Source organism: Nyctibius grandis, chromosome 6 (genome assembly GCF_013368605.1).
Source record: "Nyctibius grandis isolate bNycGra1 chromosome 6, bNycGra1.pri, whole genome shotgun sequence".
In the NCBI taxonomy this organism is placed as follows: domain Eukaryota; kingdom Metazoa; phylum Chordata; class Aves; order Nyctibiiformes; family Nyctibiidae; genus Nyctibius; species Nyctibius grandis.
In genome coordinates, this window is record NC_090663.1 from 46690911 (window position 1) to 46710885 (window position 19975).

At 37.1% G+C, this 19975-nt stretch overlaps 1 protein-coding gene across 1 annotated transcript in view; it reads right to left on the bottom strand.

The window, feature by feature from the left end:
* Positions 1-19975, bottom strand: part of TLL1 (tolloid like 1) — a 142002-nt gene that overhangs the window by 47474 nt on the left and 74553 nt on the right. Inside the window, exons 6-8 of the mRNA XM_068403312.1 lie at positions 10111-10289; positions 8198-8303; positions 5184-5308 (exon numbers count right to left, since the gene is read on the bottom strand). Of these exons, the coding sequence (XP_068259413.1) occupies positions 5184-5308; positions 8198-8303; positions 10111-10289 (410 nt within the window). The remainder of the gene's footprint in view (positions 1-5183; positions 5309-8197; positions 8304-10110; positions 10290-19975) is intronic.

Here is a 19975-nt window from a genome sequence, read left to right on the forward strand (position 1 = left end):
CCAACACTACAGTTACTAGGCAAGCCTTGAGCAGATGACATGATGAGCGATGGGGAATGCTATTTGTCCAATCTTTTCTGCTCACATCACATTTTTTTCAATTCGACTCACAAATACTGAATATGAAGTAATGCAATGCACACACTCACATAACGTGAAGTATGTAAGCAAACAAAATGCTATCAAGTATGTGGGACATACAAGATACCGGTGCAAATGCGGCCCTGCAATTAGTAAGAGGAGAGGAGGAAGACCCTGGTGTAACTACCCCTTACGCTATTGAAGTCCCTAAATCACCCTGCTTTAAAAGTAAACACATCAACGAATTAAGCCTAATAGCTTTACATTTTTGAAAACATTTCAGAATTTTTCTCTCTTATACAGAGTACAGGATTATTTTCTCCAGAATATTAATAGCACTCTATGTGCCATATACAGAAGTTGTATATAGCCTTAAAACTATGAATTTTAAGTTGCAAAAGGTGCTGTGGAACATTTTGTTTTTTCTAGGAATTATAGAATAAAGCTAGTTAATACAACAATTTAACTTATATCTCCATTAAATGGCCAGGAGCTCTCTATCAAAACACAATTTTCATAAATATCTCTGAATTTAAGGGAAGCATAAGAAAAATTGTAATTGGATAACTTCTACTAAGAATTAACACAATTAGAATTTATAAAATATGTTTGCGCTTTATGTTTTTCGCCATATTTACCATTTAATTTAAAATTTGTGGTTAGTCAAGGGAACTTTAACGAGAACAGCTTATACCAATCAATAGTTGAATTAATTATCTCTGGGATCTGAGTTCCAGGCTGGTTTCCAGAGCCACTGTAGACAGGGCGAAATTTGTGCATTTCTTGTTTAAAAGCACATTTCTCTGCAAGGTGACAATAGTAATTGAAACTGTTAAAATTCTATCACTAGAAAATGTAAAGGTTTTCTCTGTAATTGGACTGTGGCAACTACAAGATTCCTGATTAGGCTTATAAAATGGTATATTATAAACATTTTACCATGTGACAGTCCATTAGTAATAGAGTCCACTTTGGGAAAGACATGTAGAAGGAAAATGAGTGGTAAGGGCCACTTATTTAAATTTCCTAAGAACTAATCTTAGTACATTTCATGTCAGAAGAAATTATTTACAACTTCAACCTTATACACCTCTGTTTTATAAAGCATTTTTACATTTTTATCCCATTGTTAAACAATAATATTGCCAGTGTTTTCTCTGGTGCTTTTTTTCCTCATCCAAATATCATGCCTTATATCTATTTTACTAGGCTAGACCACATGCAGAAATGCCACTTTAGCTCTCCCCCCACACACACTCCAACCAAATAAAACAATCTCACGTCTATTTTACAGCTTGAGAAAGTTACCTTCTGATAAGCCCTTCAGTAGTAAGTAAAGGGAAACTATTTTTTCTTCTCCTTGTAAAGATTAGCAATGGGTGCAGGCAGCAGGCAGATTATATGCTTATATAAAGCAACTTCTACCAGTGAACTCTGTGGCAGTGTTTAATTACACAGCCTGTGTATAACACCTCTCTGGTTGGGCCTACACACACGGTCATGTTCCATCCAGGAGTACTGCATCCAGCTCTGGGGCCCCCAATATAAGAAGGCCATGGAGCTGTTGGAGCGAGTCCAGAGGAGGGCCACAAAGATGACCAGAGGGCTGGAGCACCTCTCCTATGAAGACAGGCTGAGAGAGTTGGGGCTGTTCAGCCTGGAGAAGAGAAGGCTCCCAGGAGACCTCATAGCAGCCTTCCAGTATCTGAAGGGGGCCTACAGGAAAGCTGGAGAGGGGCTTTTTACAAGGGCAAGTAGTGTGAGGACGAGGGGGAATGGTTTTAAACTGAAAGAGGGTAGATTTAGATTAGATATTAGGAAGAAATTCTTTCCTGTGAGGGTGATGAGACACTGGAACAGGTTGCCCAGAGAAGTTGTGGATGCCCCCTCCCTGGCTGTGTTTAAGGCCAGGCTGGATGAGGCTTTGAGCAACCTGGTCTAGAGGAAAGGTGTCCCTGCCTGTGGCAGGGGGGTTGGAACTAGATGATCTTTAAGGTCCTTTCCAACCCAAACCATTCTATGATTCTATGAAATCTGCAAATGACAAAGCCCAGATCCTCCAAGACACTTGGGGAACCAACTCATTCCTTTGTCCATAGCACTAGGAAATACATACTGTCATATACGGCTAATTTAAGCTTACCCTTTTCCAAAGACAGTTAAGATCTTTAATACTTTTCACTTAGACCCAAGTCTGTACATCTGTACATATATGGCATACATAGCTGCCACAAATGCCAAGACACTCAAAGTTCAAAATAAGATTGGCAGAGGAAGGACCCTCAACTTAGTTGTTTGCTTTCTTCTTATTATTCTATCATGTAACAATGTAACTCAGTATTAAAACGTAACAGATCCCTATCAGCAATTATGTTTTCCTTTGACAAAAATCCTAAGAAAAGTTAAAGACAAACCATAATTGCTGTTGCTAGGTTGTTGAGTCCTGGCACTTACTCAGCTGATGAAAGACAGGTTATCAAATCTCATGCCTTGGCTTCACCAAGCTCAAAACTGTTTCTCGGTCACTAAACCCTTTCCTGAATAATGACCCTGAATATCCTGACTAGCTAAAACAACCCAGGAGGCTCAGCTGCCTCACTGCTGTGAGGATCAGCCATATTCTCCAGCCGTCCAGAGCTCAACTTCATGTTCACGAGCCCCAGAAAATGCAGCAAGCTTCTTGAACCAGAAACTGCTTGCAGGTATAACTAGAACTCCAAACAAAACATGTACAATACTACAAAATCCTCTATCAACAAAGTCTGTATCTCTGGAAAATACTGATTTATTTAAGTTACTGTTTTATGTATTTTCATTGTATTACATCTAAGGCAACAAAATGAACATGTAAAACAATGCAGATGTTATTAATGTTTGAAATATTCACTGCTGTTTTATCACAAGCAGACATCATGATTAACATCTTTTGTCTGAAATAGGAAATACAGCACACCTCCAAAAACAACAGTCAGGGACTTTATTGGTATATACTGCAATGATCACATGATTCTTTTCATAAAACCAAAAGTTTAATGTCTGAACTTTCAGTCTCACTATTTGCTGTAAATTTATTAGATCACAAGTACTGTGCAACTTTCAGAGAGTTGCTTTCTTTGTTGGATGTTTAAGTTTGTGTTATTCAGTTATGCAGCTTCTATTACAAATATTAACTGAAAAAAATAGCATGTTAAATAGTACGCTATTTAAAACTTGTAGCAAAACCTTCTGCCTTTTTCTCTCTCTTAAAACTCACCTTCTTTTACGGACTGGCTCATCTAAGCAAGGCTAGAAAACCAATGTCTTTTATCCCAAAGTTTGCTGAGACAAAGTGCCAGAAAAGGAGCATGATCTTGCAACCCCCATTCCCTTTTATTATCCCTCCAAAGTGTGTTCACCAGTGCTGCAAAAATAACTTACAGTGCACACTACTGCTGAACAATCATGGTTTTACAATACTGTGAAACTAACTTTCAATAAGACTTTTAAGACATTGAAAGAAATGATAACTCATCATGCACATTTTCATGCATTATATGAAAAGGACATTTTCTCTGAACTATTTGAACATTGGCTCAAAAAGCACATTGTGTCTTTTTCAGTTGACTGAAAGTGCATGTTAGTGTATTATATACACACGAAACAGCCTAGGTTTAATTTTTTTTTTCTTTCTTACATCAATGTGATCATAAGATACTATCTACTTTCACAGTGATTTTGATTCTATAGAGTATTTTTTGTCTCCAAAATTTGTCTTTTATCAAAATATATACATATTCTCTGTGTTTATGAAATTATTGCTCTCTGTATATGCTTATTAGAAATAATGCTACCAAGAAGAATGCCATTATTCAAGTACTTGCTGTACTAAAAGGAAAGAACAAAAATTATTCCAAAAGGAACAGCTGTTAAAGAAAACAGGTTAAAGTGGTTTCTCCTCTGGTAGCCCAGAAACACTGTGCATGTTCTTGGTATATAGAAGATTACGATTCAGTGTACTTACAGCACAAAGGAAAAGCATATTTCAGCTGCACAGTGCACATCAAATGCACACCAGATGCCCCAGATCTTCAGTAGATCCCACTGCTGCTGATACAAATCAGAAGCAGCGCCATCCCTTCAGTCCTGATCCCTCTTTTTAGTCCTTCTGTATTGATCAGGTGATAAAAAGTAGCCATGCATCTGACTTAAAACTGAGACTTCATTAATTCCTATGAGGAGCAAGAGGGTTGTAAAACCTATGTGGCAAAGAGCTGGTATGTCTAGCCTTCCACAAGGACCTTGCTGGCAAATTCTGGCTGAGAGATGTCACTTCTGAACTGCTTCAGTTTACACTAAAGGTTAAAACTGGTCTCAGCTATAACTAGAGCAAGGAAAGTAAAATCTTTTGCTTTGAGATTTCCATCACTTTGCCAGCACTTAGAGAAGCACCAGCACAAGAGAGCAACCACAGGGTTGACTCTGGGTTACTCCAGGCTTGCTACTCATGTCTCTTAGACAGACAGCAACTCTACCCCAACACTATTTTGAGATAAAACAATAATATGCATTGAAATTATAGGATGCTAGAATTAGGCAGAAGGTATTTAAACACTAAACGTAACCGTTACAATTGTATAAAGTTTGTAGTAAGATCTAACCAGATCATGCACAAAAGAGTTCACAACTTAGTTGTCCTGGCTTGTTATTTGTCAAATTTTCAAAAAATGTAATGTATTCAGAGTTGATTGCAATAATTTAATAATAATTTGCCCCTTCTCACTCTGCTTGAATTAAAATAAAAATGGATTCCAGTCAATATGCAAACCAGAAGTGATATTAAACATGATGGTTTTTTATTAGTCATTAAACAGCTAAGGAAAACAAAGACTGAAATGTCATGAAACTAAGAGTTGTTTCATACAGTTTATCTGTCCTTAAGTGCTTTGCATTCCAGACACCTTACCTACAAGATTTTTTTATGATTCCATTCTTGAACTGCCTACGTCAGTTGCCAACATGGAAACAGACTACTGAGGAGCTGACTCAAAAAATTTATCATTCCTCCTGAATAACAAGTTAAACAGTTGCTAGTAAGTGGCTTTTGTTTGTTTGTGGTGCAATACCTGGACATCTATACAGCTTTCTTGCCTGTGCAATGTCTCCTTTACTTAGACGAGTACGCTGGCCAATGGCAGGTCGTATACCATTATCATCACGGGAAGGAAGAATGGTATCCAGAAACATGCCCCTAAAAAAAATAAAAATAAAAATAGACCCCAAAAAAACCTATCAGGTTTCTGTCGTAAAACTGTCTGAGTTTTATGAATGTATAATACTATTTTGTAAATCTAGAATTGACATTTGGCATAATTAAGAGGGTAAAAATGCGGAACTTTAAATACAGAAAACATGTCATAAAAATTCCTCAAGTTGGCAAACCTTATGCAAAGTTATCAAAAAAGAATCTTCTTTCAGGACATCAATTAACATATCAGCTTTTATATTTCTTTGAGACAACAGGAGGGAAATCTCTTACTACTATTTAGACTACACAGTAAAAAGGCTCTGCTATTAAGGTCTTACTCTACTGAAAAAAATTAATTATAAAATTATATAAAAGTAGGTAAATTAGGCCCTATCACAAAATTCTTAATCATAAAGTTCCTATTTCTAACATTTAAGGAAAGTCTTAAAGACTGACTTACGCATATAAGAGCAGGTAAAGTCAGGCACACTTGCCAATCATTCTTCTGTAAGGTGTTATATCTAACTCTAGCCACTGCTGCTTTTTGAAACATAAATGCTTACTTGCCAGTCTTTGCTTGCTTTACAATAAAATATATCAACTTACCATATGTGATTTTAATAGCATTTACCCTAAATGACTAGACGTAATAGAGAAGCACGCTTGTTCCAAATGTGCAGTTTTATTCAAAATTTCCCAAATTTTAAATATGATCCAAAATATTTTGGTAGTCTCAAATAAATTTTAAAATAGTAAGGTACAAAATTAAGTTCTATTATCATGTTACAGAATTTTAAAATCCCTCAAATCCCATAAAATGGAAGTTAACAGACGAATATGTTTCTGTATTCTCTTGTTCCTTACTTTTTTTTTACTCTCTTATACACTTGTAGGGCTTCTATTGAAAAGTAAAACTGGTATTTTCAGGCATAATGTAGGTCCAAAAATGAATGAACAGTAAGGACCTTTGTAGTTAGGAATATTGTTTATAAATACAGATTGGTTTTTAAATTATAATAAATGAACCATTTAGAGTATTGCATGTACAGACTGCTCTCTTTAACCAGCCAGATTTCTTGTGGCATCACTATAAATTTTGCAAAAAAAAAAAATAATCTCAGGATGTTACCCTAAATCTAAACAGTGAAATAAACTACTTATGGCATTATTCAGTTTCTAGAAATATAGCACATTATTATTTCAAAAAAGTGTTTGCATCCATAAATTATAATCTTATTTTTCACCAATTTTTAGTACAACCTGAAACCTATTCATATTTTGAAAAATGTGAAAACAATCCTCTCTTAAATGCCTTAGCACTTCAATAAGGGAACAACCTGTAACAGTTTTAAAACAGCACAAACAACATCATTGTGTGTGACTAGAACTTTATGATGTTTTGTGATTTCTATTACCTATCCAGGTGAGTCAAGTCTAGCAACAAACAGCTGGCAATATGTCACACTGAGCACGACTCATGCTTTCAAGATAAACCAGTGCAAATCAATACATGACCTCAAGGGTTTGCTGGTTATTTTTAAACAGTCTGAAGTAACAACCTCTTGTACCTTAGGGCAGGGCATGCCTACTCATGGCATTATCAGTTTTTTGCCAGCTGGGAAAGTGGTGAGATCAGGGCCCACAAATCAAATTGTCTTGATGTTGTCATTGCCCTAGGACTCTGGGGGGTTCCAGCTTGTTAAATTACTCTATTTTATATATGTTCTTATAATCTTTTCCTTAAGGTAATATATCTGTAACTGGATTAAGCAATGTGACTGATATCTACCTCATGTGGCTCATTCCCATGCTCTTCCATGCTCTTCCGGGGTGAATTATGTGTATGCTGAATACATCCTTTGGTAGGATTTTTTTTTTTTAATAATATCATTTATATTGAGGAGAACAAGCTTAAGAAATTTGCAAAGGCTGGTGAGGTTTCTGGTGGTCTTCCATTTATTTCAGAGACTCAGACTGTCTAGTATTTTTGCCTTAAGATGAATGAATTGGACAAAAAAAAAAAAAAGCTAAGCACATAACTTCAAATTAGCATTTTTTGTTGGTGGTTTTTTGAGGTTTCTTTTAATTTACATTACTCTGGTATTTTAGAGAGTAATTAGCTGAACTGCGACTTGCTATGAAATATAACAGGAGAGTGGGTGAAAGACTCCTCCTTCACATATTCTCCAGACTAGAGCTAGACTATGGGAACAGCTCGTTGTACAGCTCCATACATCCACATAGAGTTTCAGAGCAAGACCCACGTGAGTTACTATGGAGTTGGGAATAGATCAGCCTGCAACAGGCCAGAGCAAAAACAGCAGAACTCTTTTGTTATATGGTTTTGATGACAGTAACAATCTGTACAAAACAACAGGGAAGAGATTGCAGCCTCTATTATAAATAGTTGACTGCAGTCCTTAGCAAAGGCTGTGGCTTGCGAGGTAGATGTCCTAATACCATAATGTGTTCTACTTGCGTAATCCATAGTTACTGAGCCATTATGCATCAAAGGAGATTTCTCTTTAAGAGAACAGATCATGTTACACATAAAATTCCTAACCATTTCACTCATTTGTTTTTTTCTGAATTCAAATTTTTAGAAAGTGAGTATTATATGAAATGATATTTCCAGCTTATCTTGTCTTAACATCTAAAGAACTGAAGCAAGATCAAAAGGCTGCTTTGAAATTGAACAGAAACAAAACATGTTTAAAATTATAATTAAATTATTCAGACTTAAAATAAACAAGCTGTGCTTTGACTGCTGTAAGAATACTATATCGCAAGGGATATTTTAAGTGATTTTGGAATACTTTAAAAAGCATAGTTCTTAGCATTCACAGAGAGGAATAGAATTAAAAGTCAAAAGGTATAACCTGAGACTCCAACCTTGAGAAGGTGTTCCTGGCATAGTGCATAATGCTGTCAAAGTCGTATGGTTCCCCAAGGGAGTTCACCTCTCCAGGCTCCATCTTCAAGAAGTTGTATTCCTGACCTATGAATGATTGATAATTAGAGCTTCTTTAATATCTTTTTTTTTGTGAAGATAAAAACTAAACAGGAAAAGAGAAACAACAAAGATCCTAACCTAATCGCTCACTGACATTCATAAATCTTAGCCATTTTGGGAGTAACTGTGTGATTTTATTAACAAAGAGGGCAGATATGTCTTCCGAAACACACATCAAATTCCTATATTTGCATTTAGAAAGACTGTTCTCATTCACCTAACCCACATAAAGGCCCCATACATTATGTCGCGTTTCACACAGAATCCATAAAATTTGCTGGCTTGGTTCTTAATTCCAGAAAGAAATAATTTTGACAGCATTTTGATCCCAGAAGAACCCTCCTCATTGTAGACTCATTAGACTGGATACTAGAGAGACTTTGCTTCAGCAAAGGCTAGTCTCTGAGTCCCCATGTAATACTAACACTACAAAGTCACATTTTCAAGAGCCAGCTGTTGCAACTTAACAAAAGCAGGAGAGGAACAAAAGAAGTATACTTAGTTCATAATTCCAGACCAGAAGTTCTTTGTCCTAATCAGTATATTAAGAGATGCAAAGCACCCCTTACTCCAATTCATATTCCCATTGGTGTCTTGCAAAAAAACTGCAGTGGCATTATTAACCAACATAATTTGCATAATGTAACAAAACCCAAATGTCTTGATGGTCATGACTTCCTGATCCCATTTAGTGATCCCCAAGATCATGCCACACCACAAGAACTGGTTTCAGCCAGAAACTAGAGAGACAACTGAAAGGAGAGAGCAGAGAGGTGAGGAGGGCACTCCAGCTGATTTTTCCCATCACAGAAAAAGCATAGGGAAGAGCACTTATGGCATATACACAAGTCAAGGACACAGGGAGAACAGAAGGAAGGCTTGAATGCACATGCCCTTTCAGGACTTAAGAGACTTGCGGGAGTGTGCATCAGGTGTCAGTCATCTTCCAAGTCCTAGTTAAGATGGAAAAGATTTATTGCATCTCAAATCTGTTTTGTTTTAAAACATTTTCTATAGGAACAGAACAATATTCCAAGTTATCATTGGCCAATTTCTGATTTCACACCTTCTTGACCAGAGAATTCCCAGAAGTCAAAATCAGTGTGTCACAAAGACCATGCACATTTATGAGCACTGCAAATGAAACATGCCTGGTTCTCTCCTATCTTGCCCACACAACACAAGCATGGGCACAACAGCTTGACAAAGAGATGATAGTCATAGTTTAAAGCTCTTAGGTTCCTCAGATGCTTTGTCTCAACAATGTCAAGGCCACTGGCTAAAGCTGCAAGCTCTGTAGAGCACAAGTAATTAGGAAACCATGGGAACAGTGCCCATCTTTGTCACAGACTCAAAGTCCTCAGCTTACCTTCCAGGTCTAAACCTCTTGAGCAGCTAAAAAGCTATTGACATGTTTCTACTTATTATTCAGTAAAGACTACAAAAGAAAGCCCTTTCTCAAGCACAGAAGCATGACTTTTAAAAGGCTTTAAGAGCAATGGCTTCCTTCAATGTTTTTGAGCACGACTACTATTTCTCTCCTTCTAGCCAATACTATTTAATGGCTTGCTGCTTGGCCAGATCTTTAGAAAAGATTTATTTTAGTTGCAGTATTTAATTTGTGAATCAGCTTGAGATTAGTCTAGCTGAGAGGAACAGCAGGCATAAATGCTCATTTCTGCTATTCAGTTCATTTCTGCTATTCAGCATTCAGTTTTAAGAGTTGAGCAGACGAAGGAAACACCAAATATTTTTTTTTCCCCCCTCTAAAATACTTATTAGAATATCTCACCAGGCTGGATATTTTCTCTAATGATGGTGACATGGTCATCACGGTCTGGTCGTGTATGTTCATGCCAAAAACCTATCACATGACCCAACTCATGGACAACTATGCCAAATTTATCACAGTTCTTGCCAATAGATATAGCCTGAGGACCATTTCCCCTTCGACCCACATAAGAACAGCACCTGTAATTAAAACACAAACACAGATGAAAGTTTTCATGCATATCTCTACAAACCACATAGGAAATTCAGTTAAAATATCAGAAAATATTATGTAAAAAAATCAGCAGAACAATGCACTATGCAATTTCTGCAGTCTCACACACCCTAGCTCTAGTGCAAGAACAACTTATTATTCAGAATACCTAATAAAGGACACATGTATGTTCAGGTTTTTTATTCAAGGTCTCCTTGCAAGATGCTAGCTGTGATCAACAGAATTGTTACTTGTGGCCTTCTGTCTCAGACTGACACAGGAACTTTTCACCCAAAGAATCAATAAAAATAAAGTTGACTGGAAGTACCATCTCACCCATGCATATCACTGCTTCTTGCCCGTACCCACACAAGAGGCAGAGGGAAGTGGAAAGAATAAGTAAAGGCAAGGTTCCTTCTGTGTCATACTTCTGCTGTGTGTCTTGACAGCACTGACCAGACTCTTGGTCACTCAGTTCTGATAAGTTTGCTTTATTTTGATCTGAAAAGTCACCCTACTTCATTAGTTCCATCTATAAAGGGTGCAGAAATGATGCAAGTGAAATAGTAGTCTTTTAAAATATTCATGTAGCATGCAGTTGAAAATACAGAAGGAAAATATTCTGAATGAGATGTGGAATCCTGTGATGCCACTGTAAAATCTCTCATTTTTTGTTTCTCTGGCTAGGGGTGACATACAATGTCATTTGCAACAACAGTATATTAGGAGGTTGAACGCTCTGGATATGTGTGAACTGTTTTTTTCTCCCACTCCTGTTTTCTTGTAATAGGAACCTTAGTCCCAGAAAGTCATCTTTTCACAAGAAAAAACCCAACACAAACAACCAAAAAAAACCTAACTTTGCAACCGCTCTCATGTTTCATTCCTGTTCCACTGCACTTCCATGATTCCAACGTAAACTTACAGAACAGAGATGCCCTTTTCAGCATTCATACTGTCAGCGTCTGAGATGTCTGCTTTTTGGTGAGGAAAAAAAAGTCTGCTGACTATGCTAGCAAAAAGAGAGAAAGGAGAGTAAAGCAAATCCTACCAAAATGGAAGACAATTTCAGGTGTCATAAGCTGATCTCTGTCACCTCTGAAGATCTTAAGTATTTCAAGCCAGCATTATATTCCCTAATAAAAGCCTGATCTCCCATCTCTGCTCTGCAAATTCTGCAGTCTGTCAGGTGGAAAGGAATTGTACTGAGCAGATCACCTCCACTCTCTCCCTCCTCCCCCTTTTTTGTAAAAAAACCTATTTTCTGACACAACATTTACATAGCAGAATATATTTGGTCCTTGAAAAGGTCAATGCTAGTGTGGAGAATGATCCTATCCTTCATATGCTTCTATGTGCAATAAAGGAAGAACAGCTATGGGAGCAATACTGATAGTGGATTAAATTCTACGGCCAACATTTGTTTGTTTTTTCCTTTTCAGGTTTTGTCGTGGCAAAGAGACTTTTCACTTTGGTTAGCTGGCTGGTCAGTCAGTCTTGGTTGGTCTTCTTCATTGATTTTTGTTAGTTAGAATTTTAAAATATGAATATTAGAGAAGTACAGCCATGGCATTTTAGCTCACAATGCCTGTTCTTAGTAAGCATATACTGATTTTGCACTAATGGTTAGAATCAAGGGTAGAGATACCAAAAAAAATGATAGTAATATCTTAAAATTATAAAGGTCACACAAGTTACTTTATAGAGGAAAATATTACTACATCAGCCTAGAAGGGTTGTTTCAAGAAATTTCAAACTATCTTGAAAATACTGTTGGGAAAAATTATTGTTCACATTACAATCATTCCTTGCTATCTCAACTGCTTCTCAAGTATTCTTACCCTCAAAATAAGTTAACTGTTTTCTTCTTGCTTTAGATAGTTTGAAGGATAGGTATGAATCACCCTTTTAGGTCAAAGCACTGAACTAGGCTCAGTGCTTTAGCTAGAGTTGTACGATATCATGTTTAAGAAATTTCTTAATGTTTCTTCCCTTGACAGCTCTCTTCAAGGCAGGTAAATAAAAACAATGGCAATTTATACTCCCTGCTATAATTCTGTGCCATTGTCAATGCTGCAGGTTTATGGGCTACTGTTCCACACCACAGTAAAAGAAAATGAAAAACACCTGTGTATTGCTCTGTGTATTTCCCTCACTCTATATAAACTGTGTTAATGTAAAGTTACAATCTATAATATTTATGATATAGAAATATTATTATAAACACTGATATAAATAACAGTAATGGAAAAAATACCTTAAGATGTACCCTAAAAATATAGCATAGGTGATAAAAAGGAGCAACAGATAGCAGAAATGAGATTAAAATAAAAATTTAGAGTAGTGATACCATTTTATCTCATAATTCCACAGTGGATTTCACCTTTGCACCTGACACGCTGACATGGCTTTGCTTAACCTATTTTTCAAATTGCATGTTTGCAGAATAATTATTATGGCTACAGGTGAATATGTAAACATAATTAAAGCACTACAGATATTTTCAATATCCTTTTTACTTGGTTTTTTATCTTTCACTAGTCACTTAACTATTTGAATATATTTCTATTGCGCAATAAGGAAATTACATAGTTCATACTCTCTTATTCACTCGTGCTCACCCTGGGGAGAAAATTGTTTGGATCCTTAAGAAGGTTTTGGGTTTTTGTTTTTTTTTTAATCCTCCTACACAGTGTTATATACTGTCCCATCCAATTAGAGAGGGAATGCCAGAGTACACACTTTGTACTCTGAGCCAAATGTAGTAGAATTTGCAGTAGCTCTTCATTCTCAGAAAAGTTCATTCATTTAAAAAGCCATTAAAGACCTTGTATTCTCTATAGAATTCTGAATTCACTGTCATACACAGTTGCGTTATGTACAACGAATAAATTTGTCAGATGCAGTTCCTAGGTTCCAGACTTCAAATCTTTTAGAAAACATGGTACCTATCTTTGAACACTTTGAAGTAAGGACTAAGATGTGGCATATGCCTTGGCAGTCTACAGGAAGCCATGGTAGAAAGCACAAGAATCAATCAGATGAAGTAATCCACATTCTGTGAAAGCGTGTCACCATTTCTGAACTTAATGAGTTAGTGCTTCCTACCTATGTTAAGGTCATGTACATCATTATGTTAATTATGCTATACTGACCTTAACTTGTGCAAAGAGATAAAATGCACTGACAATGCCCAAAGGTTGTTTTAAAAATAGAAAAGCATAAAATGCATGCATTCTATGAAAATTCACATCAGACTACTAAATATGGATAAAATTCCACTGATTTTGCATAATTCAGGTTGGAAGGGACCTCTGGAGGTCTCCAGTTCAACTTTCTGCTCAAAGCAGGGTCAGATATGAAGTCAGACCAGGGTTGCTCAGGTCTTATTCCAGTTGGGTCTTGAAAATGTCCAAGGATGGAGATAACACAGCTCCTCTGAACAACCTGCTCCAATGCCTGGCTGTCCACACTGTGAAAAATTTATTCCTTATATCCTGTCTGATTCTCTCATTCTTCAGCTTATGCCTGTTGCCTTGCATTCTCCCACTAAGCACCACCATGAAGAGCCTGGCTCCCTCTTCTTGTTGCCCTCCCTGTAGGAACTGGGGGCTGCTGCTGGGTCCCCCTGAATCCACCTCTTCTCCACTTGAGCAAACTCTGGACCCTCAGCACCTCCTCATAGGGCAAGTGCTCTGGCTCCGAAGTATCTTGGCAGCCCTGTGCTTAAGTCCTTCCAGGTAATTAATATCTCTCTTGTACTGGGGGCTCATAACTGGATATAGGATCTATCTGTAATCTAGCAAGTGGTGAGTAAGAAGGATGACCCCTTCCCTTGAGCCACCAGCTACGCTTCTGTTCACAGAGCCCTGGATGCTGTTGGCTGTCTTTGTTGCCAGGGCCCATGGTCAGTTTCTGCCCAGCTCACTGTCCCATGGATTTCTCCACAGAGCTGCTCCCCAACCCAGCAGTGCCTGGCCTATCATGCTCTTCCTTTGCAGGTGCAGGGCTTTGCATTTGTCTTTGTTGAACATCACAAGGTTCCTGTTCATCAGTTCCTCCAGCCTGCCTGGATCCCTCTGGGTGGCAGCTCTACCATTGAGCCTATCATCTGGTCCCTGCCAACTTGGTGTCATCTGCAAACTTGATGAGAGCATGCACCATCACCTCTTCATGGGTCATTGATAAAGATGTTAAAAAGGACAGGTCCCAGGATACGCCTCTGCAATACTTCACTTTCAGTCACAGTCTGAGTCCAAGCCATTAACCACAACCTTCCAAGCCCAACCATGCAAACAATTTTAACCTATCTAGTTTTCCATTCATCTATAATCCTGCAAAATACACTTTGGAGACTCAACACATCTGTTTAAATCCTGGAATTTAATCTGTAATTCAAAACCTTTATGATCTGAATACAACACATGACGGAAGTGCAAGAGATTGATGAGAATAAAGTTAGGATAACCATGCATAATTATGAAAAGGCAGAACAAATCCTTTAGTTCAAAACAGTTTAAACACTTCTGCTGAGTCTTCATGTTTACCACTGTGTGGAAACTCTATAGAGAAAAATTGCAATGCAGAACTAAAGTACATTAATCAATATTTATAGCTTAAAGCAAATCAATAAGTTATTAAGACTGTAGGTTGTAGAATACAATTTCAATAGGTTTAACATGCTTATGTTATTGATTTCATGTACATTACATGCTTCAACTAGCAAAGACATATTTGGTGGCTTAAAAATTTCCATAGATTTTCAATATAATTTTTGCACAGTGGTACTTTGAAGACAAATAGAGAAAAAGGAAAAAGTGAAAAAATAATACATAATCATTCCAAATACTACCCTCTATGATGACTCCAGCTCTGCTTTTATTGACACTCTTCACAACAAGGACAAAAGAATAAAGCAAGAATTTAACTACAGTCTGTCTTTTCCTGTCCTTTTTACTTCATTTGGACCAAAAGAGGGTTTAACTTTTTAAGGTTGTGCACTGTAACTTGGAAAAAGTCAGGCAGTAGCTGTGCAATAATAGCAGAACAACAAAACAGCTAGTATAACACATTATGTTATTAATACAATTTGGTTTTATAAGAAAATTTAGTAAATAAATAACTAATTAACCAATTTACTGAATACAATTAACAATACCAAAAAGTTGATTGTTTATTCAAAACAGAGGTGCTTAAAATCACCTCTGAAAGTTTTTAGTGGTATTTCATAAATCAGATAGATTTTTAGGTGTTTTCAAAAATCATTTGACATTTTACTATTATAGTCACAAAAAACAAGAGAAGTTGGGCATTATCAAATGTGTATAGTGACCTTAGGTACCTCATGTGACATTTGAAAGATGTTTTCTTTTCAGAAAAAAAAAACTAGCTGCCATCTTTTACACAGTATTCCTCTAGGTTGTCTAACACTGAACACCTGAAACCCAATGCACCGGAATTATTTTTTTAATGCTGGCCTGCTCCTAAAAACAAGCAGCCAGATGAGTACGGTAATTCCTTCACACTGATTACTTGACAGATTTCAAGTACTTCCCAGAAAGTATAAACAAATTTATTGTTTATTTGCACGCCGAAGAAAATTAGAATTAACACCAAGTCTTAAAATAACAGCAGCAGTGCACACTTATAGAAGGTCATTAGGATTTGCTAGATTGAGTGTCACGTCAAGCACACCAGATTCATCCAATTAAGCTACAAGATTTTGATCACTTCAACAATTACACTGAGTCCAAGGGTAAGGAAAACTAAAATAAATAAATAAATCTATGAAGGAAATTAATTTGCAATATCATGGGTTTGACCCCAGGTGTGTTTGGCAAAAGGCCAAGACCTCTCTGTGCTGTACAGGCACTTGTCATGCCCCTTAAATTGAGTCAGCTGGCAGCCTTTAAAGCTCCTCATCTCTTTAATCTTTATTGCACCAGACAGCAGTTGGAGACAGTAACTATTTATGAATCTCTAATTCCATTTAATCAGTCTAGCTGATCAATGATGGTGAGCAAAGAGAAACAAATGACAGAGAGAAAATTACATGACTGGAACAATACGCTCATTCTTTTAAGTAATACAGCTGCTGTCAAAAATGATCTTAAATTAGTATAAAGGAAGAGAGAATCAGGTGGGGTCAATGCTCCACTTTTTTAAAAAGCTGCACTCTTCAGAACATGACAGTATAGAAACCCTCATAGACCACAACATCAGCTTGCCACGGCACTGACTGTATGAAGTTGTGGATCAAAAACTGCAGAACTTCATAAGCATACTAGAACTGCGTATCATCACAAATAACAGAAGGAAGTTCACAGAATTCGTGAACAAACTCTCACTCAAGAAGCAGAGGGTTTTTTTTCTTGGTGAAAAAACACCTCTTTCAATCACAAATATAACTCTTTCTGTACAAAGCAGATATTGGCTATGACAAAGAAGATATTGGCTTGATGAATTTGCTTATTTTCAGGGATCAGTATATTTGTAGTTACTAAATGTTCCGATTCACTGTTCTAAGAGGACCTGTTGCAATGGCAGAAGTGACTACTGCTTCTTCATCTGCTCAATGGAGATGACCATCCCAATATTTCAAGGAACAACCAACTGAGTCCATTCCTCAGTTAACAGTTGCCTATCCCAGTGTATTAACATAAATCATCCCTCATTCAGTTTATGTTAGTACACTGTGTTGTAGACTATGGCAACTGGTCACCTGCACCTTGGTCACACCCATCCTGCAGGCCACACCACAACCAGCAAAGAAGCTGTGCCAACTGCTGTGGGCAAGAAGAGTGCCAGCTGCTAGAATTAATTACCACCTGAGAGCATGAGTCAGCCCTAATGCCACAGATTATTTAGTACAACTCTGAATTTCTTCTCATTCCATAAAAGTGATTGAACACCCTTTGTAACATGTACCTCGGACAATAAATTTACCCATTTCACCAACTTCAAGAACTTGCCAGTAATGTCTATTTAATATATGAGCAAGTTCAAAAATCATTAAAACATTCAGAAGCTGTTCAGTCTACAATGTTTGGAGAAGCACATGAAACAGATCTGATTTTCCTGTATCTCAGGCAGCTTTGTCAAATACTCGTACTAGAGGATACAGCAGTGATTGTAGCAAGTCATCTAAAGTTTGTCATAAAAAGTACTTAAGTCTTCTGATGGAGAACAAAAATTGCCACAAAGACAGATCAAAGGCATGCTGAGATGCCAGAACACTATGACTAATTATTCTCTTTTTGTCTCACTATATAAAAAGAAGCTTGATCTTGTACTCAGCAATATTTATTAAGAGCATGTGACTAGAGGCCATTCCAGTTTGCTGACCCCTTTTTTCGCTTTGCAGACAGAGAAGTATACTGACTGTGTCTTCATGCATTTCCTACAAGACAGGAAGAAACACAAGGATAGAGAAGCAGTAGTGAACAAAGTGTGTTTTGAACCTGTTTACAGATTAGAGTTTTACTTGACCTAATCAACTAGCTGCATAAATATTTCCTGTCATAGATATTAATGCCAATGTACACTGCTTTGGTAGAATAATCATGAACACTAGTATCTAATACTATATTCTTATTCTCACATCTGCAGCTAATGGGTACGAATGACTATCCATAATTACAAAATTTCAAACTACTAAGTGCTTCAGCTGTACTAAGAAACAATATTTCAATAATTAACTGTTCTCAAAATCAGGTTAAATAAACAAGATGTGATGACAAATAATTACAGTTTAAGAGTGCAACAGATTAAATTATTCTGATTGGAAGGAGGGATCCAGTTGTAAAGCTTTTGACATTTTTCCACACAAGCTGCCCATAAGCAAACTAGAGAACCCTGATATAAAGCGAGGGTGTAAAGCTGGTTGGAATATTATATGAAGTGAAGATAGAAAAGATGCTCTTTAAACTTGTAGTCTGAAAAAAGACTGCTAAATATCATTAAGATAAGCCTGGAATTGATAGCAACTTTAACAGATTAGAAAAGAGATCTGAAAGGGGAAAGACGCCATTACGTGGTGTCCTGAGATGTGCAAAACATGGCACTTGCTGGAACCAGTGACGGGATATCAGCGCTGTGGAAAGAACTCTGGCTCTTACTCGGAGTCACATCCCAACTGACCATAAGTCAAACGTAGCAGCTATTGAGAAACAGGGAGGCACCCTGCTTAGCTACCTCAGTGGAAGGAGAGACTACAAGACATATGAATTAGCTCTAGCACTAGCTCAGCAGAAGTAATGATTCATCTGGACAAACATGCCCTAGTTTTGGGTCCTTAATTTCAAGAAAGATGTGGACTAGTTGAAGAAAATCTCAAAGAGAATAACAATGTGATCAAAGGCCTAGAAAACACTACTTACCAGGAAATATTAAATTAATTAGGTGTTTCTAGCCTAAAAGAAAACAGAACTGAGGGTGGACATAATAACAGTCTCAAAGTATATAATAGATTCCTTCAAAAGAGGAATGATTTATTTTCCATGGCCATGGTGAGCAGGAAAAAAAGTTAATGTACTTTAATTGCAGCAAGAAATACCTGGTTTAGCTATGACCAAAAATACTGCCCCCAATTTCCTACAGTTCTTATATTAAGGATACTGAAGCAATACATTTCCTAGCAGGCTGTGAAGTATTGATTTTTGCAGGTTTTTAGAAGCAAGTTAGACAAGCACATATCAGCAATGACTTAGGTATAGCTGTTTCTGTCTTAAGAATACACTAGACATCTTTCTGAGATCTCTTGCAGTCCTGTGGGTCTACGATAATCAAAACTTATTCTCACATTCACTGCTGATATATACACTCTCAACTTTTGGGAGGTCACGTATCTCTGATAATCAGCTGCTATATTTCAAACATGCTTTTTCATCACTGCCCTTCTGGGATGAGCTTCCCATGAACTGCTGCAAGAAGTAATGCATTACACTCCTTCAAAATACCCTTGATGTTTACAAAGGCTCAATAACACTACACTTGCTAGTGTGCTAATGCTGTCATCTGAGACATCTGTAGATATTGCCACCTGAATTTCCACATATTTCCACATATATGACTGTATCCAATTTCTGTTTCATTAGATGTTATGTTTTGACTGTGTGCTCTTTGGGGCAGAGTTTATCATTTAGTTTTTAATTTGAACAGCGCTAAGTACAAGAAAGTCTTCCTCATCTGTGAATGTTAGCTGCCACGGTACTGCAAGCAATAATGGCACAATGTGCTAACAAACCAACACAGCAGGGTGCTATGGGAAAGAACTGAGATTCATTTCAATGTGACTGGCCATGCAGCAGAAAGTATTTGCAGATGGTTTGGTGTCACTTTTGTCTGGGCTCTTTCCATGGAAAATCCTGCACGAGCACTGTATGCCGGTGGTTAGTGCACAGTGGTTCCTATTCACCCAGAAGTTACGTGCTTATTTATCTGGCTCTTTCTGAAATGGCTTATGGATTCAGGACTCTCCAAAAAAAAAACTGCCCCTTCTGTTTAGCCTGGGTTTTTTAATCACTGGTGGACTGTTCATAGCCACACTTTTCCTTGGTTTTATTTTAAACTTGTTACATCCTTTATAAATTATTTGTAATTTGTAAAGTACCCACCAATAAAACAACATTAACTGTGAAGGAAAAATGGTGACTTTGAAGGTAGATACTGAGTA